This window comes from Engraulis encrasicolus, chromosome 5 (assembly GCF_034702125.1).
Source record: "Engraulis encrasicolus isolate BLACKSEA-1 chromosome 5, IST_EnEncr_1.0, whole genome shotgun sequence".
Classification (NCBI taxonomy): domain Eukaryota; kingdom Metazoa; phylum Chordata; class Actinopteri; order Clupeiformes; family Engraulidae; genus Engraulis; species Engraulis encrasicolus.
Window position 1 is genome coordinate 34127163 of NC_085861.1, and position 17591 is coordinate 34144753.

General features: G+C 41.5%; 2 protein-coding genes across 5 annotated transcripts in view; one reads left to right on the forward strand and one right to left on the reverse strand.

Annotated features, from left to right (window-relative positions):
• The window catches only part of ptpn3 (protein tyrosine phosphatase non-receptor type 3), a 33066-nt gene extending 29200 nt beyond the window's left edge, over positions 1-3866 (reverse strand). Inside the window, exons 1-5 of one of the 2 annotated variants that reach the window (XM_063199182.1) lie at positions 3523-3866; positions 3172-3412; positions 1963-2130; positions 858-971; positions 607-649 (exon numbers count right to left, since the gene is read on the reverse strand). In XM_063199182.1, the coding sequence (XP_063055252.1) occupies positions 607-649; positions 858-971; positions 1963-2031 (226 nt within the window). In that variant the 5' untranslated portion in view covers positions 2032-2130; positions 3172-3412; positions 3523-3866. Of the gene's footprint in view, positions 1-606; positions 650-857; positions 972-1962; positions 2131-3171 lie in introns of both variants that reach the window. The other variant, XM_063199183.1, reaches the window with a different exon arrangement.
• A 1121-nt stretch (positions 3867-4987) lies between these two features.
• On the forward strand, positions 4988-17068 carry sgk2b (serum/glucocorticoid regulated kinase 2b). Of its 3 annotated transcripts, none has more exons than XM_063199186.1 (13): positions 4988-5071; positions 8395-8638; positions 8911-8986; positions 10049-10097; positions 10433-10461; positions 10578-10635; positions 10744-10827; positions 11024-11155; positions 11571-11683; positions 13069-13288; positions 14501-14647; positions 15420-15509; positions 16012-17068. In XM_063199186.1, the coding sequence occupies exons 2-13, from the start codon at positions 8572-8574 to the stop codon at positions 16159-16161; spliced, it is 1215 nt and encodes a 404-aa protein (XP_063055256.1). In that variant the 5' UTR covers positions 4988-5071; positions 8395-8571; the 3' UTR covers positions 16162-17068. The 3 variants fall into 3 exon arrangements, with proteins under 3 accessions (XP_063055256.1, XP_063055258.1, XP_063055257.1); XM_063199188.1 differs by lacking the exon at positions 4988-5071 and adding an exon at positions 9808-9961 and having other exon boundaries at positions 8624-8638; XM_063199187.1 differs by lacking the exon at positions 4988-5071 and having other exon boundaries at positions 8624-8638; positions 9808-10097.
• The last annotated feature ends 523 nt before the right edge of the window (positions 17069-17591 follow it).

Here is a 17591-nt window from a genome sequence, read left to right on the forward strand (position 1 = left end):
GGCTCTCACGCAGACCCTTCGTGCATATCCGCTCAACTTTGTGAGCTCGCACGAGGGTCTGGAAATCTTAGACAAGCCCAACGGAATCAGAAATTTCACAACCTGTCCAATCAGAATCACGGGGCGGGTAATACAGTGCCATGAGAACATTTGGGCACCCTTCTAGAAAATCATTACATCAGTTTATTTCTCGTTGAGCTTTTAAAGTAGTGTAAAGTAGGTGTTAAAATATAGTTGCTACTTTAAAAGCTCAACGAGAAATAAACCGATGTAATGATTTTCCAAAAGGGTGCCCAAACTTTCTCATGGCACTGAATACAAGTCAGTGGTTGAAATAGTACATGATTAAAAAAAAGCCACTTGAATTCTCCAATCAGGTTCGAGCTGTTTTGAACACACCCACGCCTTTCCAGAGCAAAGGGATTCACAATGTTCCACAACCATCGCGTGAGAACCAGGTTACATTATAATCACTTTCATTGGTTTTGGCCCCAGCATTCAATTTTGTGGGTGCCCACATGCACAAACAACTCTGAGAGAAAAGGATAGAGGCTTAGAGCTTCTTTAAATCACCTTAAATCCACAATGCTTGGCCAACAAACTCACCTTTCAACTGCTTCTTCAGGGGTTTGTTCACTTCTAGCCATCTCTACAGCAACAGCAAATATAGTGAAATAAGATCACATGAAATAAGAAAGCGCAAAAAATCTAAAGAAGTTTCTGACATTTCTGAAATCTTGGTTGTATCTACAAGACTATAACATCTCATCTCTCTCGCTCTCGCTCTCTCTCTCGCTCTCTCTCTCGCTCTCTCTCGCTCTCTCTCGCTCTCTCTCTCTCTCTCTCACACCCCTTACCGGAGAGGTCTCTCGGAGTGTATTCTCTGATATGAGCAGACTGTAATAGTGTGTGTCCTGAACGTCCAGTTGCTTGCACACGGCATTGAAGAGCACAGAGCCATCGTGTTGCCTCTGTCGGGGGACAAACAGCACTTCTGATGGATCATAGATCAACATTGTGTAACGATGTAACGGTGACCTAAGAACAAGCCACCATGCAGCTTATAGGGGAGAGGAGCACCTCTCCTGATGGACTACCAGTGATTCTCAACCTTTTTTCAGACGCGGCACCCTTTCAATTCATGAAAAATTTCAAGGCACCCCAAACCAATAAGGCATTGCATCCGATACCACACAAGCTTAGAAAAGTAACACATTTGGAGACGTCACACAACCTACGTTCAAAGTTTTCTCAGACAGGCTACTGTATATGTAGGCCATACTGGGACGAACTAAGTTTACTTTATTGTGCTTAAATGGCAGATGAAAGATTCTACTGAGTGACTAAGCATTCATTTATTAATTTAGACAAAAATGCATTATATTACCTAATTTATTTATTTATTTAGGTCAAGTCCACATACCGTCAGCCACGTTTCGGCGGCACCAATGAGGGGGGTGTACGGCACCCCAGGGTGCCACGGCACCCCGGTTGAGAAACACTGCTCTAGACCAGCATTAATCTAACAATTATGAAGTAAAGTAAGAAATAATGTTTACTGTAGGTAATAATACACTGAAATCCAGTTTACACTACAGGTATTAATACTGTTACAGACAGTAACAATAGCCAAACAGGAAGTTAGCTGATGCAAACCTGTTGGCACGAGATGCATCAACATAAATTGCACTGCATTATTCCCTATTGTGTGTGTCCTGTGTGGTGTGAGAGTGAGAGAGTGAGAGAGAGAGAGAGAGAGAGAGAGAGAGAGAGAGAGAGAGAGAGAGAGAGAGAGAGAGAGAGAGAGATTGGGAGTTAATGAATGTGTGAAGGAGAATGACAGTGCGTGCTTGAGTGTGTGTGTGTGTGTGTGTGTGTGTGTGTGTGTGTGTGTGTGTGTGTGTGTGTGTGTGTGTGTGTGTGTGTGTGTGTGTGTGTGTGTGTGTGTGTGTGTGTACTTACATTGACATGGAATGTATGTGTGTCGCCATCAGGAAAGAGCACCACACAGAGAAACTCGGCCAATGACATTAGTGTTACGTGTCGAAGACTGACGCCAGGAAAACAGAGTTCTTAGGATGGTGCCAAAGCCAAGCTGCCCACGCCAAACGGGCGACCACAATTTAGCACCTGAGGAAAAAAAGCACAAGTCAGTAAATAAAGAATAAATATAGGACGCATATCCATCCTCCACCCCCCTATTTCCCATCAACACTGCAGATAGAAGCACACACCCCGGCCCGCACAAGTCAGTTCCCTTCCAGAATTGTTTCCCCAGTAGCCTAGTTATCCGCGCGAGGTTGTGCATAATGCAGTAAGTGCGTGACTTTGCATGCAAGCTGTTAAACTTTCACAAACTAACGATTATTCTGTGGCGCTCTTAAACAGACTTGATCTCACAGACAAGCACAACTTTTGAGGGCATTAAACAGAGGCATTCTTTCTGATATGATTCACATTTTCGACATTTGGGGTGGGTGTGGCATAAAAGATGCTCCACCACAGCAACAGTGCAAAACATAATAGCATAAAATTCATGGATTGGCATTTGATTGAGGATGTTCATTGGCAAAGTCCGTAGCCAAAACGCCCCATATAGCCCAACTCTCAACGGGATAACTTAACTGGACAGCACTTCTGTCAATCTTCAGGGCAAATGAGAAGACCCAAAGAACCTGTGGTAGTGAAGTGTAAGGGAATCATGGTTGCGAAAAATGTACGAGGATTAACGTGGCAAGCCCATTCAACTTCGTGTTTTAATTTAGAGATAGCGTAGCTACAGAGCGCTAGATTCTTCCTCCCCTGGAAGATGCCTCTCTTTTCGTGTCAAGGAAGATCGACAGTATTAGTCATCGTGAAAAACTTCAGGGCGTGCATTCATCCGAATTCTCCAGTGTGTGCTCGGATAGCCTACAACTAGCTACTGCAAGATCACCACCGAGAATTAATACGATGGCTTCGGCTGCTTGGCGTTCCACGGGTAATCACTTAAGTCGGCAATGTTGCCATGACAGGGTGTAGCCGAGCTTCACCTGAAGTTATTTCTTTAGGTGTAACCCATGGTTATGCCTGCGTAAGAAACTTATCAAAACAGCTTTACGCGACAGTGTGTGGAAACGATACAGAATGTTGGAATTGACGGGTATCGGGTGAAAAGTTCAGGAATCGTACCTGTCTGGTTGTTTCGCCTCGAACAAGCAGTTATTTTACGCACAGAGTTACTTCCATGTTGGGAGAGCCAAGGGCGCAGGTGAGACATCCGGAAGTGAGTGTTATTGTGTTGTGGTTTGTTTGTTTCGATCTTACCCTATCCCAGTGACACTCCGCCCCTTGCAGGCAAATCTTCGCGCGAGCTCTCCGTTAACACCACGAGCTCCCCGTTAACACCAGAGTGATTTTGGATGCCAGCTGCCTATAGAAGAAGAAGAACACCAGCGTGGTTTCGCTACATTACAGGATAGTCTGTTACTTTGCCTGTTTGACAAAGACTTAATCAAGTGCGTATACAAAAGCACGACAAACCTTCGCTACTTTGTTAAACAGAATGTTGAAACATTGAAGCCTATCGGGCATCCACTTCACACGACGGAGAGTAGACTGGCAAACCACACAACCTTGAGACAAGTTCAACCTCAAGCCCATTGCGACTTCCTACCGTGGATATTAGCCTGTAATGCCGAGGTTATAGGCCTATATTTTCTCTCGATAATCTTATATCTCTCTTGTGAAATTGGCGTTTGAAACGTTTTATTCGAACATTTGCGCGTATTTTAACGAAATGAACCAGTCAACTAAAATATAGGCTGTAGGCTAGTTGATTCGGTCAGATCCAACTCAAATATCAGGACTCTTCACCCCACACCATGATGTGGTCTTCCATGGTGGGTAGCAGCATTTGACACTTCATAAACTACTATTACAAAATGAATATAGTTGAAGAACATCCACATATTTACATATTTAGGCTACTAATACTTGGCAAGGAATTTAGATATAAAGTGGAATAGCCTACACAAGATTAAAACAACCCTTGATGCAGATTTTTCTGCGTATTTGAAATGCCATGACGAGCCAAGAGCACTTCATTGACAAAAAATAACCTACTATAGTTGGGCAAAGTGCTTTTCGAGAAGGGTACTAAAATACAAATGAATCAATTAAATGATTAATAGCACTCATAATGATGTACCAGATCATCAAGTCTGTTCAAATCATACGGTATAAAATTAAATGACTTTAAACTTCTTGGTGATGCTTGAACAGTGTCACAGAGAGGGCAGATCTGTTCAGTGATGGCTTATTCCAGATCTTGCATGGGTAGCCATGTCAACCCGTCCCCATACAAACGTGCATGGAAATGTGAATTGACCGGAAGCTTATTAATGGCAAGTCCAAAATAGAGCTTGGGACCAATCACAGCAAAAGCCCAGAGACGATCCCCCCTGCTTTTTAGTAAGTTAATACATATTCATGCTTTTATATCATGTTACTCAAAATATCATCGTACTCTTTCTCCATCACAACAACTCATAAATCAGAAGATGGGGGTGGGTGAGAGGCCATCTTCATCTGCACCCACCAGAGCCATCTAATAACAGAGTTGCGCAAACCGGGGACTAGGAAGTCGGTTGGTGATGTGATTCGCGTAGATTAAAATGTTTCTTAACAGTAAACTTCTGTTCGTTGGAAACTAACACAGAACCATCACATACCAAACACAGATTAAGTACAAACAAATCACATTACCTTTACCACATTTTCTGTGTTCTACTGCCACCTCCTGGAACTAAGTAACTTCTAATAGAACTAAAGTCAATGGGGATTTCCATGTTAACGCTCCGTGAGGCTCCATGAGAGCCGCCATTGCTGTGGAAAGATTGGTCCATAGGGGTCTATGGGAGTGGCGTAACTCTGATATTAGATGGCTCTGCACCCACATGGAGCACGCTCAAGATCATGTGCATGGCTGAGGAGGACGTATCCCCCAGAACATGCTGTGCCCATGGCTAACTGAAGCTTTTGAGGAGTACACACACAGGCCTGTGTGATTACAAATCAGGGTTTCCCCCAGGTAAGGTGGCCACTTTAACATTACATTTAACTGACATTTTTTATCCAAAGCGAATTCTGTATTTTTTTTTAAGTACCGGATGTTGGTTACAGTCCCTGGAGCAGTGTGTTGCTAGGTGCCTTGCTCAAGGACATTTCAGCCATGAGTGAGATAGGGTGGGATTCAAACCTGCAACCCTTAAACATTAGGCCACGGCTGCCCTGCTTGGCCTGTACACTCTATATATTGTATCATGCTACTGATTATGTCCTCGCTTGAGAGTCGCTTTGGATAAAAGTGTCTGGTTAATGTAATGTAATGCAATTAAATATAATAAATTCCCCTGACCCAAAATGTTTATTTTATCACTAGAATAGCTGTGACTGCTTGCTAGGCTGTCAGGATGCTTCTGTTTACATTAAGGTGGCTCACTGCCAGAGTTCACTGAGTGACTGGGATGGAGATAGAGCTTAAGTTTAAACTTAAGTTACCTTTGGATGTTTCCTGCCTTGTTTAAAAACTGACACAAACAGTAGGCCTATGGTTTAAAGGAGTTGTATATCATAATTTTAGGCCTAGGTAGTTTCCTGTCTGAAATATCCACTCTATTTATGCAAAATATGGAGCACTATCCCATTCACATTTTGTTGCAGTAGTGTGATATGCACAAATGAGCTTTAAAGTCATCTCCACATCTCAATTGCAATTGCACCAAAGAGGATAGCAGTCACCTCAATAACATGCTAAGATGCAGAAGGCCTTTGCTTGTAATCCTGCGAACAGTTAGGAGAGGAGGTGTGCAAAGTTTATTAGAATGCCTAAACTCATATCTACAACTTTAAAGAAAGGGCCCATATAAAGTGTATAGCCAGCATGCACACCTTACCATGAATTGCATATCTCATATTGTTGCTGGAAAGATGTATTGGGCAATTCAACATTGGCCTCGTAGACCTGCGAGCAAATCATGACACCCCATAGCCTCATAACTCATAGACGCATAACTGTGGTGATTATGTTACGTGTATGTTTTAATATGGGTGTTGTTATGTAAGGTACACAGTGGTTCCCAAAAAAAAATCTGTGGCGACCCCCTTTTGGACCCAAGCATATTTTTGCTATCCCCACTCTCGGCCAACACTTTAATTTTAAATTCCTAGGACAAGTAATTTAATTCACTAACCATAAAAATGGAATATTGTTACTGACCTATTTATGGGATTATGATAACTGTTAACCTGTGTTTTTCCTGTTTTTGGGTGGTTGACGTTTAAGGGCGTAACGCCAAAAAAAAAAAAAGTTTTTCCAATTCCTGAAAAAATTGATTGAAAAAATTGGAAAAAAATAGAAAAAAATAAAGCACTTAGTGGTCCGTGGAATTTCGCCTAATTTTTGCCATTTTTGAGAAAATGTGTCCTGCATCAACACATTGCATAGGCATGTCACACCGCAGGAAAATGAAGTCGCACCACAGGAAATTCACTGCATTATGGCCATTTTAATCATTTTGTATAGGCTACATGACTGACATCTGAGCTCATGCTAACTTGATAATGATATTGTGTTTAATCTTAATATGTGTTTTCATTTATAAAAAAACTTTTTTTCCTTCTATAAGAGCAGTCACACCACAGGACACCATAAAATGAACCTAAGCATTGCGTGACAGAAACATTGCAATATGAAGACATATTAAGAGGTTAATAGTCACCTTAAGCTTCCACAGCACTCTCCAATAACTGAGGTACTGACTGGTTAGGAGCCAGTCTTTACGACCCTTGTAGTTGGCCTTGCAGCTGCCCGTTCACAAACATTGACATACATGTCACCCCACAGGACGCAATTTGTGTTACGAAATTGAACTTGTAGTTAATATTACTGTCTTGAGTTTTTTCACATTCACATATCTTAATATAAAGTTAATATTTATGCAATCATGCCAAATGCTTTATACATTATTCAAAATGTTGTTGGTTAATTTATATATATATTATATTCCAGGTTTCATTAATGTTACAGTCACACCGCAGGATATTTGACATATAAACCTTTACATAAATCTTAACAAAAATGTTTCTTCTCATCTAAGACTAATATGAAACATAATGTATCACATCTTCTTTCATTGATATTTGTTTTTTAAAGGAAAAATAACAGTTTTGTAGGTTTTTAACCAATGTTACGAAAAAACAAGGCGTCACGTCTCCCACCCTTTTATGCAAAGTCCCTTCTCTCTGCAACCCCCATGGGTCCCCCCTAGGGTCGCAACCCCCAGTTTGGGAACCACTGAGATAATTATTTCATTAAATGCAAAATTTACTTTGTGCCTTATCATTCATGTTATTTTGTGATCCCCGTAGAGAAATCAACAAATTGTTAGCCTATATATGTTGTTTTATTTGTAAATAGGATTTTGCAATTAGTGTGAAAATTAGGTAAACCTGATTGGCTGATCCATTGACCAGTGGAAAATGCAGGTCCTGGAGCTCATTTCATATTTAAATATGAGACTGTGGCGTTAGCCGTGGTTAGTATGTGGTGTTGAAGTGGGTGGGTGTTGGCTAGTGATACGGGGGGTGTCGTTTTCATGTCACTTGTCGGGACTGGCTGTTCCTTAACCCAGACGTCCAAATATAGGGTGCCGGGTCTCACCCTTCCATCGCCAACTGTACCTCTCTCTCCTTTCCCGCTCTCTCCCTCTTCTTTCCATCTCACGTAGGCTAGTTGTCACCCTGGGCGGGTGTATGGCAAATATTCAATATGTCACTCAAAGGTCAGAAGTTATTTGAGGTGCTCTCTCTCTCTCCCCATTGCTCTCTCTATCCTTCTCTCTCTCTCTCTTTCTGAGAATTGGGTTTATGTGCTACTGAATACGATTTATGTAGGCTACTGTAGAGGAATGTTTGAAGGGAGTTGTGGACGAAGTGTCACCGTGGTGATAGGCTGGCATGTCCGTTATGTAACCAGTTTAGGGCTAAATCACATCAGGAGGTGTAAACCGAGACGTTTCTTCCTGAAACCCGAGAAACACTTTGCCAAGGATAAACTGTGATTTGTTCAAATAACTCTACACAGTCTAAACAGCTTTGCTTCAAATGACCCGCAGGTCATGGCCTACATACACTAGGTTTGTGCCTCAACTACTTGGCATGCATTGGGGAGACTGCAACAATCCTGGATAGGCCTACCCTACCTCAACCTGACAAAAGGCTGAATGGAACAGCTTGTCCCCACCAGTTTGCCCTCACAGCCACCATCACAGTCCAGTCCAGCCCCACTGACACGATTGACTGGGCTCTCTGGGTTATTAATATTCATCAAGTCAACCCTCCCGTCTTGAATAGTGTGACCACCGGGGTGCCGGGTGACCACGTGCTCAGCAGAAAATAGCCGGGGAGCCTTGAACCAGAATCGGCTGGATAAGAGTGCAGCTCAGCAGACCAGTCCCGGGCAGACTCGGAAGATATTGTAGCTCGAGGCAATCTTTCCTCTGGTCGTGGGCAAGGCACAAGAGGTCAAAGATGGTCAAAAACCTGAAAGCTCCCGTGACATATGCGAAAATGAAGGGCATTATGTCCCACTTTTCTGGTAAGTAGTGGAAATTCATTATTAAATCCATTTATGCATGGCAAGTTGTTGCTTTCCCATACATTGTACTGGCCTACATGGCACAGACAAACTCTTCATTGGCTTCTAACTTAATTTTCGATGGACCCATTGCAGTTTTAGGGGGTCCTTGCATCTCTTCTTTAGTTCATTTTGTTATCACATATGGCTACATAAGTCTGTGTTTTGCACAAAGTCTAATGTAATAATATTTTCCTCCCTCTCTCTCTCTCTCTCTCGCTCTCTCTCTCAAGCTGTAATTAAAGAGAGGAAAGCATTTGCCAGTGATTTAATGCAGAAACTGGTGTCCAGTCCGAAGATATATCGGCGGTAAGTTGCTTGCTTGTAAGATGCATAAGGAGTGCCTCACTGTAGCCAAAGTTAACTGTCAAAGAGCTCACTGTGTGACATTTCAGAAATGGTAATAGACGTCCAGCTCTAAGCGTTTGTGTTTATACTCTACCTGGTACTTGTAAACAGGTAGTCCTCAAGGCAATGCATTATTTATACAACTGAAAAAAAGACATCTGATGGTTGAAGTAAGGAATTGTTCACAGCACCGCTTCCAGGTGGAAGGCCCTGATGATCTATGTTAACACACACCTTCACACACAACATGTGTACAGTATGTGTGAAGACGGGGAAGTTGTGTGCATGTTCCCCCTTGTTTGTGGAAACTGGAAATGGAACAAAGTCTATACACATTTTCAGTTGCAGCCTACAAGCAGATGTGAAACTGGTGTGAAACCACATTTGGATATTTGACCTTTGGGTTTTGGATTTTGTGAATAGTGCCATCCCTGTTCCTCAGACCATAAACACTCTTTTCAGTAATCATCTTACAACACTTTGTCCAGTACTACTAGTGTGCTTACATAACAGCCCATAAATTTCACGCCACTGCCTTAGAGTCTTGGCCTGCTTTCAAGCTGAGTTGGACAGCGCTTTGGATTTGTTAATGCGTTAAGACACGGCCCATGTTAAACATTTGCTCTTACCAGAAAGGCAATGACCAAGTCCCAGTTTACTATGGTGATAAGGACTCGGTGTAATGTTGTAGTAGTGTACAAGTAATTTTACAAAGTTATTTTTTTTCTAATCTATTTTTATTTTTTTATTTCTCTTCTATTTTTTCTCTTTTTTATCTACAGAGCAACATGGGACATTAATTTCCCCTCGGGGATAAATAAAGTTCAAGTCTAAGTCTAAGTCTAAGTAAAGTCTTTTCAATGACTCGTATACAGCATTCCACTGGTGGACCGGTGTGAATTATGCCCAACACGGATACCACATGATTTTTTTCTGGTGATTGAGATTGTCTTGCAAAATGTCAGCCAAAATCTATGGTTTGATGTTAGCGTCCAAGTTGAAATTCTACTCTTCTCTCTCCAGCTTTGACTCTCAGGGGTTTCTAAGGCCAGAGGAGGAAGCTGCTAATGAAGTAAGTGTCTGGTTGGGGGCACTGCCCATCTTTGGAGATAAAACCGAGCACATTTCAAACTAAACATTGTAACATTGGTAAACCAACTGCATGTGAACAGCACACGTTATTATTTGTATATATGGTTATGAATTTGGTAAATAGTGATATTATTATTATTATTATTATTATTATTATTATCATCCTAGTAGTAGCAGAATACTGGTATTGATTATGCTTTGTTATATATGCTTTGCTATATAATATATAAAATATTGGTATATAAAAATAGACCTTGAAGGCATTAATAAAGTTTGAATAAAGTCTTTTATATATATATATTTTTTTTTTCTCAGCTATGCCTCAGGGATGCATCACTACAAAAGTAAGTAACTGCCATATGCATGTTAGTGAGAGGAGTCAGAGTGAGAAACGCATGCAGTAAACATACTGTAGACTACACAACGGACAAATCACAAGTTTCCTTTAATCCCTCTACAGGGTGAACGCCTCTGATTTTGACTACTTGAAGGTGATCGGGACCGGCAGCTTTGGAAAGGTAGGCTAAAGTGCATGTTTCAGTTAACTAACAGTCATGTGCGCTATTGAATTGTTTTTTAATTGTATTTGTCATTTCAAGACTCAAATTTTCTGTAATCATCCACAGGTCATGTTGGCCAGGCACAAGGAAAGTGAGAAGTATTATGCTGTGAAGGTTTTACAAAAGCACCCTATTGTGCAGAGGAAAGAGGTAAGGATTAATATTTGCCTATCAAATCACTATGTAGCAAGTGTTGGCAAGTATAGGTCTTTGTTTTGACATTTTGTGTCATGTGTCGTGTGTGTGTGTGTGTGTGTGTGTGTGTGTGTGTGTGTGTGTGTGTGTGTGTGTGTGTGTGTGTGTGTGTGTGTGTGTGTGTGTGTGTGTTTTTTTTTTTTTTTTACAGCAAGACCACATCATGTGTGAGCGCAGTGTTCTTCTGCGGGCCCTCGACCATCCTTTCCTCATCAAGCTTCACTACTGTTTCCAGACCAACGACAAACTCTACTTCGTGCTCGATTATGCAAGCGGAGGAGAGGTAGGCCTATCTTGAAAACGTTGTAAAACAATATAAAAGCCAGTTCTTTTCAAAGTGTCTTTAATTCTTAAAAAAAAAGGGATTTCAAGGTAGCATCAGGGCAATTGGAAGTGTGTTGTAATTTTGTCTGATGGTTCCTTATCTACTGCAATCCTCATATCTGACTTAACTAATACTAACTGAGAATTTGTAAAATATTTTAGAAAATATGTTAGTGTTTTGGAAAAGATCCCTTAAACGCAAAATCAGTAAATGAATAAAAATAAATGAGCATTAAAACAAAATATTTTACAATTATACAATAAATATACACCCAATTATACAAGAAGTCAATCAGTAAGCACTCTAACATTTAAATGAAGAATTTGAATTCAAAAGGCCAGAAATGTGACAGTGTGTTTACATGTGTTTTCAGCTTTTCTATCACCTCCAAAGGGAGCAAGTGTTTTTGGAGCCCAGAGCACGATTCTACGCTGCTGAGATTGCAAGCGCTCTGGGATATCTCCATGCCTTAGATATCATCTACAGGTAGGCTACTCAAAAAAGGCACCCTGCACAATTAAAGGTATCCTGAGCGCCTTTACTTTCTTCAAATGTGCCAGAGCAGAGAAGTGTCAGTATAATACCTAACTTTTCACAAATTATTCTCTCGTGGGCCCATGTCTTTACCGCAGGAACATTATTTTTCAACTGCCTCAGAATGTTTGGATGAGTTTTCAACATTTCATAGCTTTTGATTCTGATCAAGTATACATCACGGAATGCTTTGCATTACTGCTTATGGGATGGAGTTTTAGTGAAAGTAAGTAAGTGGTACCACGCACTGATGAAGGCTTGATAGCCGAAACGCGTTTGCTTTTGGACATGGTGGTAGCATAAATAAATAATGAGACTTAGTTTGTGAGTGCGGCTTTTTCTTCTTTCAGTTGATACCTTTTATCGCGCACCCAAAGACATTCATTTTTTCCAAGAAGTTGAGCGCGTCCTCTGACAAAACTTTACGTTTTAGTGAAAGCCCAACTGGGAAACTCCAAACTCCAACTCCCATTGTCATTGTGACACAGCACTACACAGCACACGAGTTTTCACTGCACACAACGAAATTGCATTTATTTCTCAGCCGTGCAAGGGGGCAGCCCCCAATGGTGCCTCAAGGGAGCAGTGCGGTGAAACGGTACCATGCTCAGGGTACCCAAGTCATGGAGGAGGATGGGGAAGAGCACTGGTTAATTACTCCCCCCCCCTCCAACCAGGCGGGTCGGGAGTCGAACCGGCAACCGTTGGGCTAAGTCTGACGCCCCTACCGCTTACCCATGACTGCTCTTTCGGCGACGTCGCAGACAATTTAGTTCAATTGCAGAGACACAGAGGGTAAAGTTGCTAGTCTGTCCACTGTCAGTAGGAGCTCCATAGCCTATCTGTTCGTCTAACAGATAGACTGGGAGGGGGGACCCCCATTTGTGTACAGTATACAGGAGCAAGCAAGGGGAACTCGTACACCTACATGCCAATGCAACAATGTCCTTTTGGTGCATAAAAAAACAAGAGTGCTACCCATGTGCAATGTGCAAACTTTCTTCCTGTCTTTTTATGTAATAAAAGGACATTATTGCATTGACATACTTTATATACTAGGTGTGTGAGTTGCTCTTGTTTGCTTGCTAGTTTACTATCTTTTGGAACCTATGCATCCATCAGGCAACAAGTCCTAAGGCACCTTACCTCCATTGGAAAGCATGCATTCAGTATATAATACAATAAATATAAATGAACGCCTAAACATTTTATGCACTTGACATTTATCGCACACATTTTAAAGATTTTCTCAAGGCTACACAGCTGAGGTGTCTGCCTCTCTCTCTCTCTCTCTCTCTCTCTCTCTCTCTCTCTCTCTCTCTCTCCTGTGAACTCAGGGATCTTAAGCTGGAGAACGTCCTGCTGGACAGACAGGGCCACATACTGCTCACCGACTTTGGCCTGTGTAAAGAGGGGGTGGACAGGGAAGGACGTACCAAAACTTTCTGCGGGACGCCAGAATACCTGCCGCCTGAGGTGCTGCAGCAGAGGGAGTACGACCACACGACCGACTGGTGGGCCCTTGGAGTGGTGCTTCACGAGATGCTCTACGGGCAGGTACATACCAATCATGTGAGATTAGATGAGATGAGATTAGATTTCAGACACAGTGATACAAATGTGAGGCACACACAACACATTCATAAAACACAGGATTATTCTGAAAAAAAGGATCTTCTTGCTGACTGGTGGGCCCATGGGGTTGGTGCTCCATGATACAGTCCGATACATATGGTACTGATATGTTACCAAGTGAAATATCAACTCTCCTCTCCCTTCTCAAATCCCACCTCAGAACTCATCTATGGCAAATAAATTGTGAATACTAAATGCTAGTTCAATACTAAATACTAGTGCAAATTCACTCCACGCCTCTCCTTTTACAATCAGACCCACAGAACTTGTATGGTGAATGTGTGAGACATATCCGTATTGTGAAACACTTTAATTGATCGTAGGAGTGAAGCAGTTGCATCTCCACTTACCATTTATATCCATTCAGATCAATTTAGAGTGGCATATCACTGAAGTAGTGGTCTCAAGTGCCACTGGGGCATATTCCCCGAGCATGGAACCATCCCCACACTGCTGCTGGCGCAGGCACCATTGTCGTATGGCTGCCCCCTGCAAACGTGTGTGAGGAGTTAATGAGAAATGCAGTCACCTCACAGTCACCCTTTTCTCTATTACGAGCGCTTGCTGCACAAGAATGCTGAATTAAATTGCTAGCCATGTACTAAAGAGGATATATTGCAGAGCACTTTTGAGTCATGACAGGTGCAGAGAAACTCTCTCTAGCACCCCAAAGTGGTAAAAATGGTAGAAGCACATTTTTGCAACCTTTGCACAACACTGCATGAAAAATATTTAAAAACTGATCTGATTTGACCTTAACTGACCCCTCTTCATGCAGACTGCATAAAGTGGGAGAATGACCATGTGGCCACCTCCTTCGTGCGATCCTGGTTCCAGGAAGTGGCGGGTCGGCATGGTGAATTTTGGTATCACTGCAATTTTTGGGTTAACTTAAGTTAGCTAATTAGCTAACTAGGTTTGCAGTGCTGTTTGTTTTTTTTTTGTTTGTTTTGTTTTTGTTTTGATCTGATTGATTTCTCACATAAAATTATTTTAAGCATTAAAAAAATATATTATATATCCCTGATTGGCTATAATGTAGCTTACTGGAAAGTATTGTAAGAATATATAATCATCCCATCTCGGAGCAAACTGGGTGTGGGATTTCAATTGGCCTTTCCTGTTCTTTCACAGCCTCCATTTTTTAGTGAATCCCGATCGAGGATGCTGCAGAATATCCTCCACCAGCCGCTTGTCCTGAGACCTGGGGTTTCCAAATCAGCCAGAGACCTGCTTCGCCATCTCCTGGAGAAAGATCCCAGGAAAAGGCTACGGACCATGGTAAGTAGGATTTCTCCCCAGCATGCTCTCCTTCATAAAAAAGGCAGCCACCTTTACAACAACAACAACAACAACAACAACAACAACAACAAACACCTTCCACTTTGACATTAGCAATAGAGTGGTTCGCTGGAGAGGCACTTGGCTATGTCATGGACGACAGTATTAGCAGTGTCATCATGGGCTCCCAGCAGATGTTCTACATTGGTACAATAGTTTCCAGTCCATTCACATCTCCCTCCACATCCCTCTGTACCAACTCAGTACAAGGGTAATGATAAGACCTGGCTGTCAACAATAGCGCATGCTGTTATGTGTCGCCATTTCTTAGCTCAAATAAGCTCATTGTCCTAGGCCAAATATTTGGGTCATTATAAATGAACATGGGCACATACTGTATGTGGCCCAGAGGTGACTGGATGGACTGGCTGGACGTACCGCAGGGGGTCATGGACAGAAGGGACTGTTTACAAGAACACCTTGCTGTCATATTATAACCGTTCCATAAATTGGTTAATAACAGTATTCTTTTCATTTTTTTTTTTTTTCCAGTGAATTAAAATGAAAATTTCTCAAAGGGGGTCACAATAGAAAAAGTTGGAGAATGTAACCAATGTGTCAATTGTATAGTAGCAGTGTGGCTCAAGTCAAGCATCTTGCTCAAATAATAATATAAATGGACTGCCTGCTGAACACCACCATGTTGAGTCACAATGTGTTAAGTGTATTACACCTTTGTAACACATTTTTCTCCATTTGTATTTTCCTGTAGGCAGAGCTTGAGGGACATCCGTTTTTCTCTTCAATTAAATGGAGTGACCTCGTGGCAAAGAAAGTGCGCCCCCCTTTCAAACCATCTCTGGTAAGGTCAGGGGTTTCAAGTTCAAATTCAAAATAGGCGAAAATCAAAATCTGAGACGAGATAGCGGGTCATACTCAGTATTTATTCAAAACTGTACAGAAACGGCAAATATTATTCACAAACACATTACCCCATTATTACACTGCACGGTAATTCAAATGTGCCTTCATTATATTCTGTCGTATGCACCTGACTAACTGGAGGTTTCACAGGTTGAATGTGTTGTTACACTAGCCTGGGCATAGACATACTTCCTGTGATGCAAAACATTTTACTTTATGTCATATTACTGTATTAAGTTTGCAGTTTTTAATTGGCAACTGTTAAACCACGTTTGAAACTTTCTCGAGGGCTACATAAGAGTAGCCTACACCACCATAGCCAGATTTGGCCCGTGGGATCAAGTGTGACATCCCTGGTAAAGGTTGCTATACATCATTTCGTAAGCGTTTTGTAAAAAAATGTAACCAAATGTTTGCTTTTGTTTTTGTTGTATTGACAGTCGGGGCCAACCGATTTGGTGAATTTCGATCCTGAATTCACCCAGCTGCCTGTTCCACCCTCCCTCGGGGCATGCGAAGGGTCCGAGCAGGCTTTCCCTGGCTTCAGCTACACCTGTGAGAACGTGTCCTGTCCACCCAGGCGATGCTGAATCACTCTGTGCTTTACACTCATGGAAGTAACCTAACCTTAGAGGTGCACTGTGTGGGATGGTGGCCAGAGTAGGTACTGCAATTATGCAGCTCATTGAAACTGTCTACTACCAAATCTGATCTTTTCATGAATGTTTACTAAATAATGAACTTATATTTACCAGTATGACCAAAGTACAGTAAGTTTTGCAGCTAAAAAAATATTTTTTGGGAAATTCAAAATGGCAGACAAAGGAAGATCCCATTTGCATGTATGAAGAATGCAGTTTTCTCAGTCATAAGGAATACTTAGACTTTGATGGTGTGGTGGTAAGTATTCATGAAAAAATTAACATTTGTGAATGGGCAGCATGAATTCTGGAAAGAAACTGCTAAAAATACAGTGCACCTTTAAGCCTCAACATTTCCATGTTGCGATCTCAGTGACCTTAAATGTTACCTCAAGACAGTTTAGATTTTTCCCTTTTTTCTTAAACAACGCTAAGGTAGCAATTACTATGCCAGTGCAGATTTTTTTCATATAAATTACACCTAGATATTTATTAATAAGGCTACGCTCATGGACCAAATGCTGTTAAATAATCACAGCGGTCGCCTTTTCTCAACGTCCAACACAGGTTGTCTTACTTCACCAGTAGCCTATGTCAATGAAAATTAAAGTTTAATGTTTTAAAGAGTTTTATGTCATTTTTAACCCATGTATTTTTGTGTATTGTGCCTCATCTTTGATGTCTTAATGATTTGGTTACAGATAAGGAAATTCCAAAAAACTTTTAAAATTCACTTTAGCCTAGGATTCATGTTTTTAGATGATGTACCTAGATGTATTATTTTAGTGTGATAATTCCATGTGCTATCACCATACATAGGCTATAATAAACATAAAAATAAAACATGTCAATATTGTGTGTTTTTGTCTTCTTGTCAATCTTCATGATATGAAATGATTATTTATTATTATTATTAATTATTTATGTCTTGTAGATAATCTGGACCCTGAGTCTGAATAAAGTTTAGGCCTAGGCTAAGAATAATGGGGCGTGTCAGGTTCCAATCCGTAAACCTGCAGTGAGGCATGTCTATGCTGAGAAATCAACGGCAAATTCCTCAATATAAGATTTCTTGTCTCATGGTCTCATGCACAAGCTGCAATCGCGATTGGCTGATTTTTTTGACAGATCTACAAGTTGTGCGCGCTGCGGTGCTGTCGGATCCGTGCCATGGCGCCAACGAAGCGCATGACCAGGAGGAACTCTGCCGGTGCCGCAGGTTTAGCGGAACCGGCCCGAAACTGCTTGCTAGCACTTGGGGTAGCTTGTCTAAACCAGGTATTCTTAAATGGTGGAAATTTACATTTAAACATTTATCCTAGTAGTGCAGGCTATCCCTTGTGGGAAAAGATAAGCCTACGTGAGAATCTAAACTTTGG